We start from the raw sequence: 21685 nt of genomic DNA on the forward strand, positions 1-21685 counted from the left end.
GCACGAATGAATTAAAAGTGCTTTTGCATTTCATTAGATTAGCTGAAGGAGGAGAAATGTTGATCCAAGGAAGAGCTGTAGTCAGTTTTGGAGCACTTTGAAGACAGGGAAGTCAGAGCCTGGAGAGAAATGCATGAAGGGGGAGGTGGAGGTCAGACAGAAAAGCCAGGTTGGTCCTTCCTCTGGCCTCACATTAACGTCTTCACGTATTCTATGAGAAAGTGCACTATGACTCTCGCCTCTGGTGGACAAGCACACTTGTGGAACAGGCCATTTGTAAGTCAAAGATCACCTGTGTCTGCCTGTCCCATCATGAGGATCAGAAAGGTAAAAGGAAATTGAGAGACCAGGAAATGTTTAAAGGAGCCATATCAAGGTTGGTGAGAAATCTGGAAATCATCTATTTTTCGGTACACGGGCCTCTCACTGCTGTGGCCTCTCCCATTGCGGAGCACAGGCTCCGGACGCGCAGGCTCAGCGGCCATGGCTCACGGGCCCAGCCGCTCCGCGGCACGTGGGATCTTCCCAGACCGGGGCACGAACCCGCGTCCCCTGCATCGGCAGGTGGACTCTCAACCGCTGCGCCACCAAGGAAGCCCGAAATCATCTATTTTTTAGGTTAAAAGAGAACACATGAAGGTCTGCCATTTAGATTTTCTGTTTATTGCTACAGATTGGAAGCCTAGATTCCATAGGTAGAAGCCACAAGAGGCTCATTTCGGCACCCTCTGATCGTACAGTCATTCTTAAGAGCAATCCAGGAAGGGAGTGGGTTGCTCTCCAAAACGGTGTCTCCTGCTCACTCTAGAAATGGCTAAACGGTAGCTCTCCTGTGAAGGAGGTTGATTGGATCAGGTAATCTTAAAAATCTCTCACAACATTACCCTCTGATTTCAGTGCTTCGTAAGGCAATGAAAATATACTCCAGGACAAAGGCCCAGAATACTGTACCCCTTTAAATAGCCAAGGAGGAACAAAACTACGTAAATAAAGTCAAATCTTCCCTTGCTACAACTGAGATAGGCCAGAGCTTCCTGAAGACTTTAGTACAAATGGAGGATGACCACCACATGGGAAACAAAACAAGTAGACAAACAGAAGGCAAGAAAACTGCCGGAGTGGGGCTTTTTATCCCAGCTTGTTTGAGCTCTGTGGTCCCTGTCCTCAATCTACCTGCCACCTTGCGATATTTACAGCAGCCCTTCAGGGATGGCAGTTTCTCGGGCACGTGGTCTGGGCCCCTTGTTGTACAGTAGGAAGCAGTTAGTCATCGGGCGTAAGAATTCATCCTTTCAGAAATACGGCAAGAGAAGTGTATGCCGTGGACACAACATTTTTTTCCTTCTGGAAAGCTAACTCGGTGGTTGCCAACTTATAAAGAGCAATCAGTGTCACTGGCAATGTGATGAGCTGGAGAGCTTTCATCTGAGCTCTGTAGTTGGAAGGAAACCCGAGAAACCAATCGATAAAGGAGTGAGACCCACCAGGGCCACGCTTGGCGGGGTTAGTTTTCTGCGTGGCAGCCAGGGCTGGAGCGCCAGCGGGGGCCTGGTGGAGGGCGGCCACCCGCCTTCCCTCCCCACCTGTCTCCCGTAGTGCTCATCCCTCCTCGAAACAACGTTGAACAAATATTTAAAGAACGTTGCCTTGAAACGGAGCCACATTATTAACCTACTCAAGCGTCTTCTGTCTCCGTCAGGCCCTCTGTTTGCCATAAGCTTCTTATAACCTATTGCCTGTCTCTTTTCTCTGTTTATTTCTATAGTGTCCATGGAAAATATTGGAGAACAAGGTAAGATATATCACTGCCTTCAGTCTAAAATTTTAAAAATCGTTGGCAAAAACAAATAGCATTCATTTTGATTTGGTTGGAGTAAGTCATACTTGGAGAATGTTGGAGTCAGGATGGGTTAAAGGCGTCTCATTCTCTCAGTCCCCAGACTGAATTCTCTCAGTCCCCAGACTGAATTCTCTCAGACGCTTGGCAGAGAACTTAACCCTGAAATGGCAGTCACTGTGCCAGGTTCTTATGGCTCCAAGATAACAGGAATATCAACAATCTCCTGTTTCAACTCAGAGTCTGACCCCATACCTGAGTCACCTAGATAATTCATGAAAAATATCATTGGGTCTAGTCATCTCACACCGATTTAAGTGCCTTATGAGGTAACTGAATGTTTTAATGGTTCTATAATAGGAATATCAGCTGCTTTTAAAAAGCTAAAATGGCTGTTAAGGTTTAAAAATACCAAACATGCTATATTTTAAATTAAATTAGCATATTTTATTCAACTCTCTTACACAAGTAAGTTATATATTAATGTATTATCCAGAATTAATCATTATCACTGTGTACAAAATTAACATTTCAGCTTTGCATAAGACTTCAAGACTAAAATACCACACAAAGTGTGTTTATGTACACTACCTTAAAAAAATATTCAGAATGCTTTTGTTAACAATTGTCCCATGTGATCAGTAAGAAACTTGAACTGTTCTTGGAGGAAATCTCTCTTTGTTCAGAAGATCTCTGTTTCAAACCACTGTCCTTGAAACAGGACCACCAGATTTGACTCGAGCTGAGCAAAATAGGCAAACAGCTCAAGCAGGAACTGCTTTTGCTATTCTTTGTTAGTGAAGCAAAGTTCTTACAGCCTGAATGTTTTAACATTCGTTTAACACTTTGTTTATTATTTAAAGTTGCAGGCATAACCGCCTTATTTTTACAACTTAGGAGAGGTTCCCGTAGCCATTTTGCCGATAGATGGGCTTGTCTACAGATGGGAGGGTTCTAATCATGGGATTAGAACATTAGTAATTAAATAATTAAATAATTTGGTTATTTTAGAACAAGCACATCTTTTGTGAATACCGTGATTTTAGCATGTACTTGCATATTAAAGTGATAATTTTGTTTCTCTCATTTTAGTTGTGTGCCTGATTGCGTATCATCTACTTTTTGCAATGTTTGTCTGGTCGTATTGGAAAACTATCTTTACATTACCAATGAATCCTTCAAAAGAAGTAAGTTAAAATATTAGTATAGTTATGTCCTAAAGATGGAAGTCTGTAATACTGATGTCTGAAGAATGAGTTTTATGTCTTTATTAATGTTGCAAACTTAGTGTAGTGATTTTTATATTAATGTGTTAATTAAATACTTGAATTTTCACTTGATAAATATTATTTTTGCACTGGATGAGTATTATATTTACAATATTAAATATGTTATACGTTCCATTTCTACTTTAGAGTGAGGCAGAAGGATGGATGGATGGATAGATAGATAAAAAGATAGAGCTGAAGGTAGACATATTTCTATTATAATTGTCATACTAATGGTGCATTAGTTGGCTGTCAACCACCAGAAACAATAACAACAAATCAACGACTTAACTAATCTCTACCTTTTTTTTTAATTAATTAATTACTTTATTTTTGGCTGCATTGGGTCTTCGTTGCTGCGTGCGGTCTTTCTCTAGTTGCAGCGAGTGGGGGCTGTGCATGGGCGTCTCAGTGTGGTGGCTTCTCTTGTTGCAGAGCACAGGCGCTAGGCGCGCGGGCTTCAGTAGTTGTGGCACATGGGCTCAGTAGTTGTGGCACACGGGCTTAGTTGCTCCGCGGCATGTGGGATCTTCCCGGACCAGGGCTTGAACCCGTGTCCCCTGCATTGGCAGGTGGATTCTTAACCACTGCGTCACCAGGGAAGCCCAATCTTCTCTACTTTCAAAGTGTAGCTAGTCTACAGCTGTCAGGTACCCAGGCTCCTATCCTGTTGCTCTGATATGTATAGCCTCCGTTCCCAACATTACCTCTTGGCCTAAAATGGCTGCTTCATTTCCAGCCATCATGTCTACATTCCAGACAGCAGGCCAGAGAAAGTAGAAAAGAAGAGTAGAAGTAAATGTCCTTCTCTTTAAGGACTTTCTGGAAGTTGCTGATGCCATTTCCACTTACATTTAGAACTTAGTTTTATGGCCACATTTAATTGCACAGAAGACTGGAAATTTAGTCTTTATTCTCAATGGCCATGTTAACCACGTTAGAAGGAGTAGATATTGGAGGACAACTAGCAGTTTCAGCTACAAAAGGTTTTAAATAGAGTTATATGTTCAAATATGCATTTTGAAAAGATCATTCTGGCGAACTTTTTGTTTCCTGGTGTTTTTTTTTTGTTTTTTTTTGCGGTACGCGGGCTTCTCACTGTTGTGGCCTCTCCCGTTGCGGAGCACAGGCTCCGAATGCGCAGGCTCAGTGGCCATGGCTCACAGGCCCAGCAGCTTCACGGCATGTGGGATCCTCCCGGACCGGGGCACGAACCCGTGTCCCCTGCATCGGCAGGCGGACTCTCAACCACTGTGCCACCAGGGAAGCCCGTTTCTGGGTGTTTGATCCTGGTTAAATGTCCTTGAAGCAGAGGACTGTGTTTTACTCATTTTTGGACCCTTGGCACTTAGTCTAGTACATGGTATTGGATAGAAATAAACTCTGCTCCAGTAATAATAATGTAGTTTTAGTAGGCTAACGTTAAAAAAAAAAGAAGTCTAGGCATCACTTAGAATTGTTTCCTGAAGTAATCTGTTTGAAATGCAGCTGTGGTCAAAAAGGCCAATAAATATGCTGTATGAACTGGGAAAGGATATTAAAAACAAAACCACAGATATTTGCACAGTATTAATGGCGTGCTTGGCCTAGAATGCATTAGATATATAGCCTTTTTTTCTTCTTCTCTCTACTTACTTTTTTTCCTACCTCTTTTTCCTCCCTCCTACCATGTTCTCTTCTTTCCCATCATCTTTCTTACCTTCATCCTGGCCTTAGTTGTAGGTTTGAAGGAAAATGCTGACTTTTATCATAGGTCATCTCATCCACTCTGGTGGTTTGTCTGTGACCTCTGTGTTGACATGTCCCAGATCTGTTTCTAGCCTGACCTCTCCCACGAATTTCAAATTTATATATCTCCCTGCCAAACATAGCTCCTTGATCACTGCACTGACACCGCAAACACAACACATCTGAGACTGAAGCCACCACCCTCTCCTTCCCCAAACCGTGACTCATCTGTTTCTTCTACGGGTTAATGCCACTGCCAACCACGTTGTCATTCGAGCCAGAAGCTTGGCATCCTTGCACCTCCCCCAGCGTCCAAATCCTGGAAAGGTTTGCACTTCCTAACTTCTCTTTTTCAGTTCAAGCCCCTTTCTCTTTATTTTCCATCCCTGCTGTAATTCAGAGTCTTGGTCATCTCTGTCATCTGAGACATTGCAGTCTTCTCTGTGGTGTCACCCTTGACAATCTTGCCTGCATTCCCTTCGGAGAATTCTGCAAAAATCCATCCTTCACTCTGCTGCTTGTGTCTATTCAGTGACTCTGCCCATCCCACAGGGTGAAGGCCAGTCTCCCTAGTTTGGCAACGATGACCCTTGTCCAAATTTCTGACTCCTCACTTTGTACTCTAGTAGTTCTTATGTACATGGTTTCCTGTGTACACCATGCCATAGTTTTCTTTCTAGAATATGCTTACCTCCTTTCTCATCAAAATAATTTTATTTTTATTTATAGTGGCAGCTCCTTCTAGGTCTCCTCTGCTGGTTCCTCATTATCTCCTGAACTTCTAAAGCATTGGATTATCCTAGAGTTCAATCTCTGGACCTCTTCTCTTATTTATCTACATTATGACTTTATATACTATCTCATCGCTTTCAAATTACTCATTAGCCTGATCCTCTCTCCTAAACTCCAGACTCCTTTCCTGCTTCCTATTTGGCATCTAATAGGAATTTCAAATTCAAATTCCAAGTACCTGAAAATAAACTTCTGATTTTTTACTTGCTCCCCAAATCCTTCTATTCCTACATTTTTCTCATCTCAATAATGGCAATTCCATCCTTCCACTTGTTCAGATCAAAATCTTGGAGTCACCCTTCGCTACTCTTTTTCTCTCAGACGCCACACTCAATCAGTCACCCAATTCTGTAGGCCATACCCTCAGAGCACGCAAGTGTTAGCTCGTGCCCCTCCATGCTCCCACCGTGGTCCAAGCCACCAGCATCCCTGCTGGTATATGTACAGCACCCTCTCAGCACGTTTCCTTGCTTTTGTGTTTGCCCTCTTCCGTATATTTTCAGCACAGTACCAGAGTGATCCTTTCAAAACACAAGACAGGGCTTCCCTGGTGGCGCAGTGGTTGAGAATCCGCCTACCGATGCAGGGGACACGGGTTCATGCCCCGGTCCGGGAAGATCCCACATGCCGCGGAGCGGCTGGGCCCGTGAGCCATGGCCGCTGAGCCTGCGCGTCCGGAGCCTGTGCTCCGCAACGGGAGGGGCCACAACAGTGAGAGGCCTGCATATCGCACAAAAAAAATAATTAATAAATAAAAACAAAACACAAGACAGTTCGTATTATTCCTCTACTCAGAACTTTGCTGTCATATCTGAGCTCACTGAGAGTAAACACTTAATTCTCTACTGTAACCTAAAAGGCTGCACATGGCCTGGCCTCACACCACTTCTCTGACCCTCTGTAATGCTGTTTTAGTCACATTGGTTTCCTTGCTGTTCTGTCAACACACTAAGCATGTGTCTCCTTCAGGGGCCTTGAGAGCTGCTATTACCCCTTGATCTGGAACACTCTTCTCACAGATAACTGCATGGCCAGGTCCTTCATTTTCTTGCTATCTCTGTGTCTGTGCTCAAGAGTACCTTTCAGGCATTCCATGACCACTTCCTCCAAATTAGCAAAACCCTATCCCTGCATCCTTCTAAACCTTACCTTGCTGTATTTCTCCCCATGGCATATCATTCTGTAATTCATCCCATGGTCATTTTTTATACCATCCTTAGAATATAAGCTCTACAACAGCATGAACTTTATCTGTTTTATTCACTAATCCATCACCAGTACCTGGTGTCTGAGCAGTGTCTGACCCCTAAAAGGTACGCAATAAATATTTGTTAAATGACTGAAAGTTGAGAAGTTGTGTGTATAGAGGCAGGTTTGTGTTTATAGCTTTGGCGGAAAGTTGAAGTGACTTCTGATTTCTCCCTAAAATTATATGTGAGATCAACAACTAAGAATAATGGGGAAAGTAGGTTGACTGAGGTTTGGAAGAGCAGAGAAGGTTTGAAATAGCAGTTAGAGAGAGAGGAAAAATGAAATGATAAAAAACGCAGAATTGAGGGAGTAGTGGAGTTTCACAACAGTGAATTTACAGTTTTGTACCCGGCCTTGTTGGATGACTTTTGTGCAGAAGACATATACCTTATTTGATTCATGTTACTGTAGGAGATGGGTATCATTTATTACCATTGTGCAGATGGAGCAGCAGGCTTGAACATGAACTAATTATCCTAAGCCATCAAGCGCTAGTATGTGGCAGAGCTAATAACGTTCAGAGCAAAGTCCTTTTGACCATGGAGGCTGCACTCTTGTCACTGCACCACGCTCTAGCATGAAGAGTGGAGCCCACGTGGGGGGCTGTGGAGGGCACGTGTGCCAGGACATCAGTTGGCGCATGGAGGAAAGAAATAGCCAAACTTCTATTTACATGCTGTTCTTTTATGTTTCTCCTTTTTTAAAGTTTCTTATATAAGATACATACTATATTAGCTAATAGCACATCTGTAAATAAGTAGATATGCATATATTGGCAGTGCAGTCTCAAATTATTTTTTACTGGTAGCGGTACATTATCGAAAGAGTTTGGACAGGGCTTCCCTGGTGGCGCAGTGGTTGGGGGTCCGCCTGCCGATGCAAGGGACACAGGTTCGTGCCCCGGTCCGGGAAGATCCCACATGCCGCGGAGCAGCTGGGCCCGTGAGCCATGGCCGCTGAGCCTGTGCGTCCGGAGCCTGTGCTCTGCAGCGGGAGAGGCCACAACAGTGAGAGGCCTGCGTACCACAAAAAAAAAAAGTCTGGAGACCGTTGTCATGAAAGAAAGAGCCCTTGCTTGCTGGTTAAGAATCTTGGGTTATTCCATTAATAAAATGCAAGATCTTGGGTTTAATCTTCTAACTGATTTGCAGCCAGAGACCCCCTCACTTGTAAAATGAGGGTCTTGGACTTCAACTGGGACTAAAAAAGTAGGAGAAGAGATAATATAAGAAAGTAATGTAAATATTTTCTTGTCACTGTTCAGAGAATATAATTTTTCAATTCATAACATTTTCTCCCGATATTAAAGTAATATAACCATACGAAATTATATTTTGAAAACGAAGAGTAGGCAGAAAGAAAAAGAAAAAACAAAAATCCCACCACACTAATTCAGCCAGTTTACATTCTGAATTTCTTTCTGCTTATTTTTCCTAGTGGTATTCAGAGCACACATATTCCAATTTTTTTCGTGTAATAGTTCTTCCTTGTTTTATTGTCATTTTTAATAACAACATGATATTCTCACTGAAACACTGGATTTTTAGTCCAACCCCAACTTTTCATGTTATAAACAGCGTTGTTAAAGTGTTTGTTCATAGAGCTTTACCCATATTTTGGGTTATTTTTCTTAATATAAGTTCTCAGAAGTTGAATTACTAGACGAAGGAAACTTAAGTCACTTTCTAAATTGTTTCCCAGAATAATCACAGCAGTTTCCGAAGCCACCAGTTTTTATCAGAACCTTGGCACTGCATGCTGTTCTTAAGAAAGCTGTTGTGAATTTAATAGGCAAAAAAAGTTCTCCGTTTTAATTTGGACATTTTAGATACTAGTGAGGTTATATTTTAATTTTTGTCCTAAGTCAAAAACAACTAGCAAAAAAGGAAATACAGTTCTTTGAGTTTTCTGTTTATTATTGGATTCTGGGTTTTTTCTTAATTTGTGCACCCTTTTAAAATTATACTCTCCTTTAATCTGAAAACTGTGTTTGATCCCAGCTGTTGGTTTCAAGTATCATTCTCTAAGGAAAGGAAGAAGGGCTCCTTGGAGAAATGGCTGATTCTAGAACTAGGGCAGGATATTTTGAAAATGAGCCTGGAGCGTCTTATGCCAAAAAGTAAAAGGTACTCCAAAAAATAAAATAAAATGTATTGACGGTGGTATATCAAAGGGACATAGGATCCAGTTGAAAATGTCCGAGTGACCAAAGCCGGAACAATTTCAGCAGGAAAATAAATAAAATAGTGTTCATTTATAACTCAGAGTATAAATAAAGTATAACTAAATAAAGTATAAATAAAGTATAAAGTATAACTCAGAGTATGATAAATATCTTTGAGTCTACCGATACAAAGAAATGATTGAATGAATAAATAAATGGGGAGAAAAGAGAAATCTCTTTTACAGAAGAATTCTGAATAATTTATGTACATACTCTGCCCTCAAGGAGGGGAATAAATCTCCACTTCTTAAATGTGGGCTGCATGTGGTGACTTCCTTCCAAAGAGTACAGGGTGAAGGCAGGGAAGTAATGAGTCACCTTACAGCGGAGAAACCTGAAAAACACTCCCTCAACCAGGTGATTAAAGCCAACATCAGCAGTGCTAAGTCACACTGATAGTATGTTCCCTTGATATGACGTGGTTAGAAGGGCACTTTGCCTTTGTGGTCCTCCTCCCCAAAACCCGTAACCCCGGTCTAATCATGAGATAGACATCAGAAAAGTTCCAGTAGAGCAGCATCTTACAAAATACCTGATCAGTACTACTCAGAATTGTCAAACTCAACAAAAACAAGGAAAATCTGAAAAATTGTCTCAGCCAAGAGTAAGGAAACATGAAAAATAAATGTACTGTGGTCTCCTAGATGGGACCCTGGAACAGAAAAAAAGATCTTCAATGAAAACTAAGGAAATCTGAATAAACTGTGGACTTTGGTTAATAACAATATATCCATATTGATACATTAATTGTCCTAAATGTACCATGTTAATATATGATGTTAGGAATATCAGCAAGTTGATGAGAGGATATATGGGAACCTTGTACCATTTTCTCAATTTTTCTGTAAGTCAAAATTGAAACAAAATTGAAACAAAAACAAAACAGCTTGCATTACTGACCAAAGGACTGCTGCAGTCTGGAAGATTGGAGGTCAGATATATTATCTTTTTCACCCCAGGAGATCTCTCATTCCTTCAGATCTCTACATCTTTCCTCAGATCTGTGATGTGCGTTTGTACATAAAAGTGTTCTGAGGGGGAGGGGACTGCATATTTGATGCATTCCAAGATAGAACTAGATATTTTGACATCCATCTTACATAAATAACAATTCCACCAACATGTATTTGGTTTTTAGGACCTGATGGTTGCAGTGTGTGATGTTTATTTATTTATAAAAGCATTAAACATACTAAGGACTCTTCCATTTCCATCACTCACTAGAACTTACCTCTAAAGTTAAAAGGATCCAGAACTCTGTAGAAAATGTAATAAAATGTCGATGGTTTTATTCCTTTTGAGTATTAAGTCTTTTACGAAACTAACTTTCAATGCTAGGTTTTAAATTACTTTTAGAAATGGGCAAGGGAGATATATCTATATCTGCCTGAATTATGGGACTGATGGTTCTGACAATGGAAAGTTAAGAGACTAGGATACAAAATAACTTTTGCTTTGATCTTCAGTGCTCTGACTTAGGCTTCCTGGTACTTTCTCCTTTGTCCATTCCACAGTTCTAGCAGAGGGCTTACTCTGTGCTAAGCTTGATCCCCTTGTGGGGTTACATGCTTGTGGAAGAGACAGACAAAGGACAAATGAACCAACAAAATAATTTCAAATTATGGTGTGTAGCACAAAGAAATCACACATGGACCTGATGGAGAGTATGGCAGGGGGAAGGGACAGAATGATCAGGGTCCCTACCCTAGTAAGGGAATCGTGGAAGTTCTTTGAGAATATGACATTTAAGCTGAAACCTGCAAAATGAGAAGGAGCCATCCAGAAAGTGTAAGGAATAATGTTCTAGGCAGAGGAATCAACATGTACAAAGTTCATAGATACTTTCTCTAGATCAACCCTGCCTTTTCTCGACTACTACAGAATTACAGCATCATTTGATGTTATACATTTTCTACCACTCAGATATTTCCAAACAAGATAAACAGTTCTATAAAGACCATCGGTACACTTACCTGTTTGTCAGTGTTTTCTTTTTTAAAAAACAATGAATAATAGCATGTTTCAAATTTTAAAGTAGTGTCATCAACAGGTGCATGGTGCCCAACCTAGTATTTTTAAGTAAGAAAGAAAATCTGGCAGATCCTCTGATAAACCAGTATGATTGCATATGATGGGTCAATAAGCAATTTGAATTTTTCTTTGTTAGGTCTTTAATTCTGTTAGTGAGACCTGAACAGTGACGGCTTTCTCATTGCCTCTGCTTCCCAGTGAACTGCTTTTTCAGAGTAACTCTGAAAACAATGGAATAGATTCTAGGAATCCACGATCCAATTGGGAGATAGTTTTCCACCTGTTGGAAATGTGGTTCCCAAACTTTTCTTTGACTCTAAGGTATTTAATCTGCTGCCACTCCTGCCGCAGCCTCTAGGATCAGGCTGCAAGTTCCTTTTATTCAGAGTTTGAGACTCAACACTGCTCACTGCCACTCACTGCCGTCATTTATATAGTCATTCAATCCGGAAAATTGTGTTAATATATTTTGTTTTATAAACTGAGATTTAAGGTAGCAGGCGAGTGAAGAGTATCTGATAGAACGAATACACCAAGGCTTTATAAATGAGGCCTTCATTTATTTGTTACTCGTATTCATTTGAAAAAGGACTGGTTAAAGTGTGATTTGAAACACTATGAAATTAATTAATAGTAAGCAAATGCTGTGAGCATCTTGCAGGAGGAATATTTAATGTGGAGAATACTTTTTTTCAAATATCTTTCACAAACTCTTAAGGGGCCTAACTGTAACATACCTACTAATTTAATGTAAGTAAATTTGATATACTAATTTAGAATCATTCACATTATGTAAATTTCTACTTAGAGAAAACTTATTTTTATTTTCTTTACCTTAATGAGTCTGAAATTTTACAACTACATGAAAAATCATGCATTTGTGAATATTATGGTACCTTAAAATTATTTACATTTGGAAGCTGAAGGTTTGTTTCTTCTTTTTTTTTTTTTAATTTGTTTTTATTTTTGGCTGTGTAGGGTCTTCGTTGCTGCGCGCGGGCTTTCTCTAGTTGTGGTGAGCGGGGGCTACTCTTTGTTGCTGTGCACGGGCTTCTCATTGTTGTGGCTTCTCTTGTTATGGAGCACGGGCTCTAGGCACGCGGGCTTCAGTAGTTGTGGCACGTGGGCTCAGTAGTTGTGGCTCACGGGCTCTAGAGCGCAGGCTCAGTAGTTGTGGCTCATGGGCTTAGTTGCTCTGTGGCATGTGGGATCTTCCCGGACCAGGGCTCAAACCTGTGTCCCCTGCATTGGCAGGCGGATTCTTAACCACTACGCCATCAGGGAAGCCCTGAAGATTTGTTTCTAATTTTAAAATAACCTCAGTAGAATTATCAACCTCTAAACAAAGATTTTTATTTCTCTGAAGATAATGATTTAGGTTCAAATGTCATGACCTCATTTTCATCAAATTGTTTTTCTTTCCTTCATTGACATACTTAAATCACTTTTTTAAAACTTTTAAAAAATTGTAAAATATGTCTTACATTCAAAAACCATATATAAGGCACAGTTTAAAGAATAATAAAATGAAAACACCTAACAGTCACCCAACCAAATAGAAGCATTATTTATATTTGAAGTATCTTCTGTGTACTTCTATGTTGTATTTCCCTGCATTTCTCAAGAAGTAACAGCTATCCTGAGTTTTGTGTTAATCATTTCCTTGTTTTTAAATAATTTTATCATATATACATATCCCTAACCATAATAATATATAGTAGTTTATTTTATATATCTGTTCATCAATAGGTTGAGAGTCTTGGTTGTACACAGCTGTAGTTCATTAAATGTTAAGTGCTGTATAGGATTCCATTATTTGGATAGATCATACTCCAGTTTATCTATTCCCCTTTTGATGGACATTTGGGTTGTGGTTAGTTTTTCACATTTTAAACAATGGTGCTGTGAATACCCTTGTACATGTCTCTTGGAGTACATTTATAGGAGTTCAAATAGACTTTAAAACCATATTTTTGTGATTATCAAGTTGGAGCCCAAACAAATTTTCATTTTTCTCAAATAAGTATTTTTTTAAATTGGTTGGGTCCAATTGGCAGTATAAGAAGTAAAATCAATGACTAGTTCTTCTGAGTGCTAGAGAATTCATGTAATGATTATCCCTAAGTTAAAACTCACTTAGATGAGAATACATGCTTGATGTATTTGTTTCTATTTTTGTTTTTAATTATAACCAATTGAAAAATGCATCCATTGAACCAAATTTGTTTATTTTGCCATTTCATCTATTAATGTAACTAATATTTGGATAGAACTCTACAGTTTATAAAGCACTTTTACATACCTTATTTCTCTTGAGTTTCACAAACATCTGAGGAAGTAGGTATTATTATTATTCTTCCCTTTTTTTAGATTTATAAACTAGTGATCCATGAGATTAACAGACTTGCCCAGATTTTAAATCTATTACCTCTCTGAATTTATATGCTATACACTGTTAATATTTTATAAATACCTCTTTTTGGGTATAGTAGATAAATATGTTATCATTTCTTTGAGAACACTGATTAAAATTTAACTTTCTTCCACAGTTCCATCTCTCTTATGCAGAAAAAGAATTGCTAGAGAGAGAGCCAAGAGGAGAAGCCCACCAGGAAGTTCTTAGGCGAGCAGCCAGAGACCTTCCCATCTACACCAGGACCATGTCTGGAGGTAGAGGATAACGAGTGCTTTGGCAGGATGGGGTGTGGTGATGGTTAGAAAGCATATCTATACTTGAAACTGTCAAGCACTCATTGAAACACATTGTGCTTCAGCTTGGATTATTATTAAATCTCTCCTGTACAGTCCCATAAAACAGAATGGAAACAGGAGTAATGCTGTGGCACAGAGATCTCAACCAAGTCTGAACTGACTTGACTTCTATTCTGCCTTCCTAGCTGTGACTCAGTGAAGATGTTAGAACTGCTGAAACTTGATTTGTAGTTGCGTTCATTTTTAAAGTTTTAATTCCTATTCTTATTTAATTCAAAAGAGCAGTATCTGTTATGAACATAACATTGATAATTTTACATAAATTTAAAACTTAGTATGTAAATTATACAAAACTTAATTCGGGTATTGATAAAATTTCTTTATCTTTAAAATTTATGGTATTTTTTTTTTTTTTTACAAAAGCAACTCAATAAATCTCATTTACTTGGACTAAGATTTTTAAGGTAATTTAACAGCTATCTAATTAAAGAATTGTCTTAAAAACTGACACACATGGACTGCTGGTACTTGCCCACAAAGGCTCACCCAGAAAGAAACTGTGAGTTTAGACGTATTCTGTCCCTTTCAGTGGCCACTAGCCCCATGTGGTTGTTGAGCACTTAAAACGTGGCTAGTCCAAATTGAGATGTGCTTTAAGTGTAGAACACACAACTAGTTTCCAAGACTTGGTATAAAAAAAGGACCTCGGACCTGTAAAATACCTCGTTAATATTTTTATATTATTTATATTTGTTTCTGACTCACTTTAGAGTCATAACTGAATATAACGCTAAGCTTCACACTTGATTTTTTCCTGTTGCTTTTACTGTTTCTCAATGAGCAAGTGGTCATTCCCTGATTTAATATTATGCCACTGGTTCTATCCCATAAAGAGAGCGATGTGCTTATGTATGTTTACATATATTTACTCTGCATAAGCCTAAACTAATATTGAGGAAATTTAAGCCCCCTAAAAATAAGCTACTACACAAGTTGCCAAAACTAGTTAATGGCAGTGACAGTATCAGGTGCAAAAATCTCGTCTCCTCATTCCTAGTGAAGTGCTTTTTCTACTAGACCCCTTGCTACACCACATTAAGACCAAGGAGGGAAGTATAAGTCATACCAGGATAGAGTATTACTATTCATTAATAACAACTACCCTTTGGATTTATAAGTTATCTTCTTGTGTGGGTTATGTACTGGTAAGGCTGTCATCTCTTGTATTGTGTGCCTATCTCCTGGGATGAACTTATGTTTCTCAGTATTTGTGACAGTCTGGGATAGAATCTGAACTTCCTGATACAGTCTTTCTATTTTTAGTGCAAAAATTCTGGATGCATGCTAAAATCAATATTAACTGACTAGAGTCACTGCCTCAAATTACAGAAAGTATAATAGACTATAATGCTGGTGTGATTGCTCTCCTTCTGGAACATGTGGAACGTAAAGGTAATCATGATGCAGAAAGGACGTCCAGTGAAGCAGCCACAGTACCCCCAAGGCAGGAATGTGAGCAGGGTCCTTCTTACCCCATCCCCAGCCAAGACCCTTGGGTCGTTTGGATAACTTCCTTCTTCACCCTGCGAAAGGCCGTGGACTAAAGCAACTGAAAGGCTCAGTTGATGTTCACACACTTTATACGTCTTAAGAGAACTGAAGAAAGTAGATGGCAATATAATTTGGGGTTTTCCCATTCATTCTCAATCCACAGTCCTTCCTCCAGACCTAAAAGAGAAAAATACTAGCTGCCTATATACTGACTGCTGTACACAGAGAACAAAGTCAACCATATACGGACTTGGGTGTAGGGTGTAGTGAGGCAGGTATTAAGTCTCCTCATCTCACTTGTTTGTCCTGTGCTTTCTTCTGATCCGACCATCTCCTGCTTTCTTACAGGGTTCTCCAAACTCTATTATATTATTATTTATTTTTATTTTTATTAATGAGGACTATTTGCTTTCTTAGCTCTCCCTTGCTATTGATCCTTTCCTACAAAAAAATATTTGTAGATTTTTTGACAAGGAAGGTAACCATTAGAAGTGAGGTAATTAGTTTATCATTTTGCACACAGATGTTGGTAATGTTTCCTTTTCAACATGTACCGAAAAAGTTTTAAATCACATAATACATGAATAAATTCTCAAAAAATTCAAGCAAGACAATTAAAATAAAATGCCCCCTCCACTGTTAAGACTTTTTAAGTGATAATTAGATGGCTCATTTAAAATTCCAGTGGGATGATTTTAGTTGAATATAATATGGCATGTGGAGTGTTTTTTTATTATAAGACTAAGTTTCTGTTTCTGAAAGACTGTAAACAAAACCTTTTTCTACGTTGTTTTGATTTCTTGTGAGTTATTGCCCACTTTAATTTGAAAGGTTTTTTTACCCCAGTGTACTTTAGAGATAATCACCGCTTGGAGAGAATCTAGCATTGCCCACCAGAACTCACCTGGAAATTCTGTGACTTTAGACCCATGCTGTCCATTGTGGTAACCACTAGTCTTTAAGTTGTGATTACTGACAACTTAAAATGTGACCGTAAGTGTAACACACATAACAGGTTTCAAAGACTTGGTATAAAAAAAAGTAAAATATGTCACTAATATTTTATATTAATTTTATGTTGAAATAATATTTTGGATATATTAGGTGAAATAAAATATATCATTAAGGGGCTTCCCTGGTGGCGCAGTGGTTGCGAGTCCGCCTGCCAATGCAGGGGACGCGGGTTTGTGCCCCAGTCCGGGAGGATCCCACATGCCGCGGAGCGGCTGGGCCCGTGAGCCATGGCCGCTGAGCCTGCGCGTCCGGAGCCTGTGCTCCGCAAAGGGAGAGGCCACAACAGTGAGAGGCCCGTGTACCGCAAAAAAAAAAAAAAAAAATATATATATATATATATATATATATATCATTACAATTAATTTCCCCTGTTTCTTTTTACTTCTTTTAACGTAGCTCCTAGAGAATTTAAAAGTACTCATGTGGCTCACATTATATTCCTTCTGGACAACACTGCCTCACACTTTGATACTTTGCATGAGCCAGTAATACCTTAGACCTTCACTTGGGATGTACCTGTGAGGCTTCTTCATTCAGGAGATGAGCAGGCCATGCCATCCATCTCTGGAATTTCTGAAAAAGAAAGTTATAAGAGAATGATTAAGGAATTATTTCAGTATTGAAAACAACTCCATCTAGGCCTTGTTGTCTTAAAAATAAACCTCATTTTATTCTTAGTTTATAGCAACCATTTCTGTTTTTTAGAGATTATAGTATTAGCTAATATAATCTTGGTAACTGCGTGTTGCAAGTATTTTTTCCAAATTTTAAGTTCATTAGTATTGGTTTTGCTGGTCCTACTGGACTGCCCACTTAACTGATCTCCTGTAATTTTGGCAGACGGAGTGCATCCTGTCAGATGCCTGTGTACTGAAGGAGCATCTCCAGATCAGTCCTCCATAATTGTCTTTGATATCTGTGTTAGAGAAGAAAGGCTCAGGACTTCAGTCACAAGAATTAAAATTCTCTATTGGAAATACCTCTTGCAATACTCACTTCTAATCTTGTATTTCACCCAGCAGAAAAGATGTGAGTGCTTTCCCAATTCAAGCAACCAATTGAGTTTATTCACAAATTTCTACAATGTGTTTCTCAAAAAACTTCTAGAATGTGGTTGTATCCTCCCCTAGTTATCCTGGCAGGGTACTGGAAATGAATTGATTTAGTCGAGGGAGACATTCTGTTTACTTTGATAGAAATGGACATGGTTGCACCCTTTGTGAATCTTACTGTGACTGCTTTATAATTATATAGTATACTTATAGTTGAGTGTGCCTTAGAAAAATTTCCCCAAAAGATTTTCTGTTCTTGGGAAACCTCTCCAGAGAACTGAGGCTATAGGCAAGTCATTCCATTTTGTATTTACGCAGTCGGATATGTCATTTTTACCGAATTTAAATTCATTATGCTTTTTAGAATTTAAATTTGGATAGATGATTAAAAGCTATTTAATTGTATATTCAATTCACTGTTAAATCTAAGGCTAAGTGGAACTCTTTTTTCATAGCAATCCGCTATTGTGACAGATGCCAACTTATAAAACCAGATCGCTGCCATCACTGTTCCGTCTGTGATAAGTAAGAAAACCTTTTACTTCCAAAATGTCTACATGCTGGTGGTCTTTTTATTTAATATGTTTCTTTTCTCACCGCTTTCCACATTATTTCCTTTTCTCCTTATTCATGCTTCTCAGACCTTTATTTAGGAAGTATAACCAGCATGGTCCCTTGCATTAATGTGAGTGTGGCTGAGGGCCGTGATTGGTTGCCCCTCTCCCCCCAGATTTTCGCTGATACGAATGAAGTGCATGATTTTTCGCAGCTCATACTTGGCTGGTTCTAGTTAACAAGTACTTCTGTGATTCATTTCCCTCTTTATGAAGATAACTCAGTTGGCTTCATGACAGTCAGATGTTATTGTATACTTATACGACAAGGACAGTGCTACTTGCCTTAAGGTTGGATATTAACGGAAAAGCTTTATCCAGACTTTGTATAAATCTGTTGACATTTTGCACTTTATCTTTAGCATAAGAGTTGTATATTACATACTGCTTGTTTTTAGAAAATTGTTTTATTTGCATCTTAAAGTATGTATATTTTGAATTTAAAGTTCTACTATTGGATCGTCTAGAATTGGCCGTAGTGTGTTTATTTTAGATGAAGCCTTTGGCTACTATTCAGTTTTTAGATAAGTAAATAACTTTGCAATATTTTACTCACCACGACTCTTTTGAAATAGTATTTCCTCTGTGTAATGTATTGGGATTAAAATTTTGTGGGATGTTGAGTTTTGTATGTGTGTTTTTTTTTTAGATGTATTTTGAAGATGGATCATCATTGCCCATGGTGAGTATGGCTCTATACTTAAAGAGGTTTCTGTCCATTATAACAAGTTGAATCATAGATCTATTTAAATCTTTTTATAAATGAAATCTTGCCTTAGCTGACCTAGGAGGACCTTTCAGATTAAGTTTCTAGTATTTGTTTAGTTAGCTCAAAAGAGCCCTTATTCAGGAGAGTTTCCGTGAAATAATTTTAACACCAGTAGGTTAACAATGTAAAAGTTATTTTCTCATATTTGCTCAGAACAACTGGTTTTCTTTTTATGCACATGCATAAACACAGAGATTCTAAAATACTTCTCAGAAATTACACCAAAATGTACACATAAATTATACACGATAGTACACTCAAAGTTTCTAATAAAGAATGAATTCATCTAGAGCTTTAACAATCTATTTTAAATAAAACTTAACATTTAGGAGTAGAATAGGAAATATACAAATACATACATGTTTAAACAAGGGTTTCCACTTAGAATTCATTAATATTTTTTTTAAAAAAGTCTAAATCATGAAATTAGATAACTTAATTGAGGATTGTTTGAAAGATGTATTTAACTAATGAAGGTTGATTTTTCTACCTTAAAATTCTTCATCTCAATGTGCACATCCCTGTGAAAACCACACTAAAGTTGCCTGCCAGGTCGGATTTAGATATTAAGCATGATCATTCTAAAAGCCTTATCTTCTTTCAGGGATGGCACTAGGGAAAGGTAGACGTGCCCACAAATCTACACCAGGGGTAGGTGGAAACATACATAGTAAATGGTTATCTTAGCTGCCGGAAACAATAGAGGAATGTCGGGTTTGCAATGTTATTTATCTCTTTCCAGGGTACCCCGTACTTTTCTTCACCTAGATGTTCTGCTTTAACATGTCAAGGCTAGTTAATGCCTGTGAGAATAATGCTCCTCTCAGAGAAAGTTGTCAGTAAATAACCTCTCTTTGGAGTATTAATTTTCATTTGAGGTCATTCTTTTGTTTTCCTCATTCTTTCCTTCATTCCATTCATTCTGTTCTCTTTCTCATCAAGTTCTTTCCCCCTGACATCTCCAATTATACGTTTTCTTAGTCCTCCTTATACTCCTCTGTTGATCCTTCCAGTAACACCTGCTGTCAGTCCCTCCCCGCCACCACCATATCCCCACCATCCACCTGTGCATTCTCTGCACCTGCGGTGGACAGTTCCCAAGCCCACCCACTGCTCCCACTTTGGGCACTGCCTTTTCTTTGCTTCTCTGCCTGAGGGCTGTCTTATGTCTGGGGGGTTTGTTCAGCTCATAATCCAGGCAATTCAGAAGTGCCAGGGCATTAATGCTTCCAGAGGCCACTCTCACCCAGTGAGGGCCTGGCCAGGAACACATGCTTTCTCGGCTTTTCTCCTCCTTTCTGGATAGCTGGGTGGTCTAGCTGTGATTGAGCAGAGTGGTAAAGAAATCAGGGGCATAGAGTTCACTCCCGTTTTCCTATCTTAAAGTAATAGCAGATAGTGGTAATAATGGAGAGCTGGAAACAGGATTAATCCCAAGCTAGTGCACACCTATAAAGCTTGCCATGCCCTTGCTATCCTCAGAAAATTACACATATAGAAATGATGATTTACTACAATAGCCGTCTTTCTGTTTGTTTGTTTTTTTTTTGTTTTTTGTTTTTTTTTGTCTGCATTGGGTCTTCATTGCTGAGCGTGGGCTTCTCATTGCAGTGGCTTCTCTTGTTGCGGAGCGTGGGCTCTAGGCACGCGGGCTTCAGTAGTTGTGGCTCGTGGGCTCAGTAGTTGTGGCTCGCAGGCTCTAGAGCGCAGGCTCAGTAGTTGTGGCTCATGGGCTTAGTTGCTCTGCGGCATGTGGGATCTTGCCGGACCAGGGCTCAAACCTGTGTCCCCTGCATTGGCAGGTGGATCCTTAACCACTGCGCCACCAGGGAAGTCCTGACAGCAGTCTTCCTAAACCTGAAATTAATTTGGCTTTAAAAGAAACATAGCATAATTGGATAATCTTTTAAATTTTGACAGACCCTATTAAATAAGGGGAACAGATGTGACCCTAGAGTTTTTAAAAAATGGGTTCAGATTACATGTCTCTACACTACCTGTTGTCACCTTCACGCTGCGTGGCAATGTGGAAGAAGTTGAATGGACTGACTGCAGTGCCTTTCAGCTTCTGTGTTGCTGCTTCTCTGCACTGTCACCTCCTGTGCTGCAACCACTGCCCCAGCCACCATCCAGATCCGGGCACTCCCTTGCAGAAAGCAGTAGCCAGGTCGACTTGTGAAGGGTTTGGTGCCGAGGACCTAATATTCACCTGGTGCCAGCTAATGGAGCAGCCATTTTATTTATTTTAAATTTCAAATTAAAATTCTAAATGAAAAAATGTACAGATAATACACACTCGCAGTTCTAAATTCAAAAATAAAAAGGTGCAGGTGTTCTTCTTAGCCCCTCCTCCCCACCTCCTTCCACTCCTCACAGGGAACCAGTGTTGGTTGCTAAATGTCACGTGTGCTTTTCAGATATAAATCTGCATGTGTGCGCTTCCCTGGTGGCGCAGTGGTTGAGAGTCCGCCTGCCGATGCAGGGGACACGGGTTCGTGCCCCGGTCCGGGAAGATCCCACAAGCCGCGGAATGGCTGGGCCCGTGAGCCATGGCCGCTGAGCCTGCGCGTCCGGAGCCTGTGCTCTGCAACAGGAGAGGCCACAACAGTGGGAGGCCCGCGTACCGCAAAAAAAAAAAAAAAAAAAATCTGTACGTGTGCGTGTGTTTAATATTTTTTATACACACAAGAAAATTTTTTACACATTTTTTTTAACACAAGACTTTGCCTTATGGACTGGGTCTCTGCCTTTTTTTCCCTTCACTTAATATATCCTGGAAATTGTTTCATATCAGTATATAAAAGATCTTCTTTACAGCCATTATGTGAATGTGTAACAGTCA

The 21685-nt window shown here is 39.5% G+C and overlaps 1 protein-coding gene across 4 annotated transcripts in view; it reads left to right on the forward strand.

The window, feature by feature from the left end:
• ZDHHC2 (zinc finger DHHC-type palmitoyltransferase 2) overlaps positions 1-21685 on the forward strand; it is a 76093-nt gene that overhangs the window by 26401 nt on the left and 28007 nt on the right. For all 4 annotated transcript variants that reach the window (XM_060136571.1, XM_060136573.1, XM_060136572.1 and 1 more), the window contains exons 2-6: positions 1766-1792; positions 2930-3024; positions 13681-13801; positions 17916-17985; positions 18724-18756. In XM_060136571.1, coding sequence (XP_059992554.1) covers positions 1766-1792; positions 2930-3024; positions 13681-13801; positions 17916-17985; positions 18724-18756 — 346 coding nt within the window. The remainder of the gene's footprint in view (positions 1-1765; positions 1793-2929; positions 3025-13680; positions 13802-17915; positions 17986-18723; positions 18757-21685) is intronic.

The sequence above is a fragment of the Lagenorhynchus albirostris genome, chromosome 21 (genome assembly GCF_949774975.1).
Source record: "Lagenorhynchus albirostris chromosome 21, mLagAlb1.1, whole genome shotgun sequence".
NCBI lineage: Eukaryota > Metazoa > Chordata > Mammalia > Artiodactyla > Delphinidae > Lagenorhynchus > Lagenorhynchus albirostris.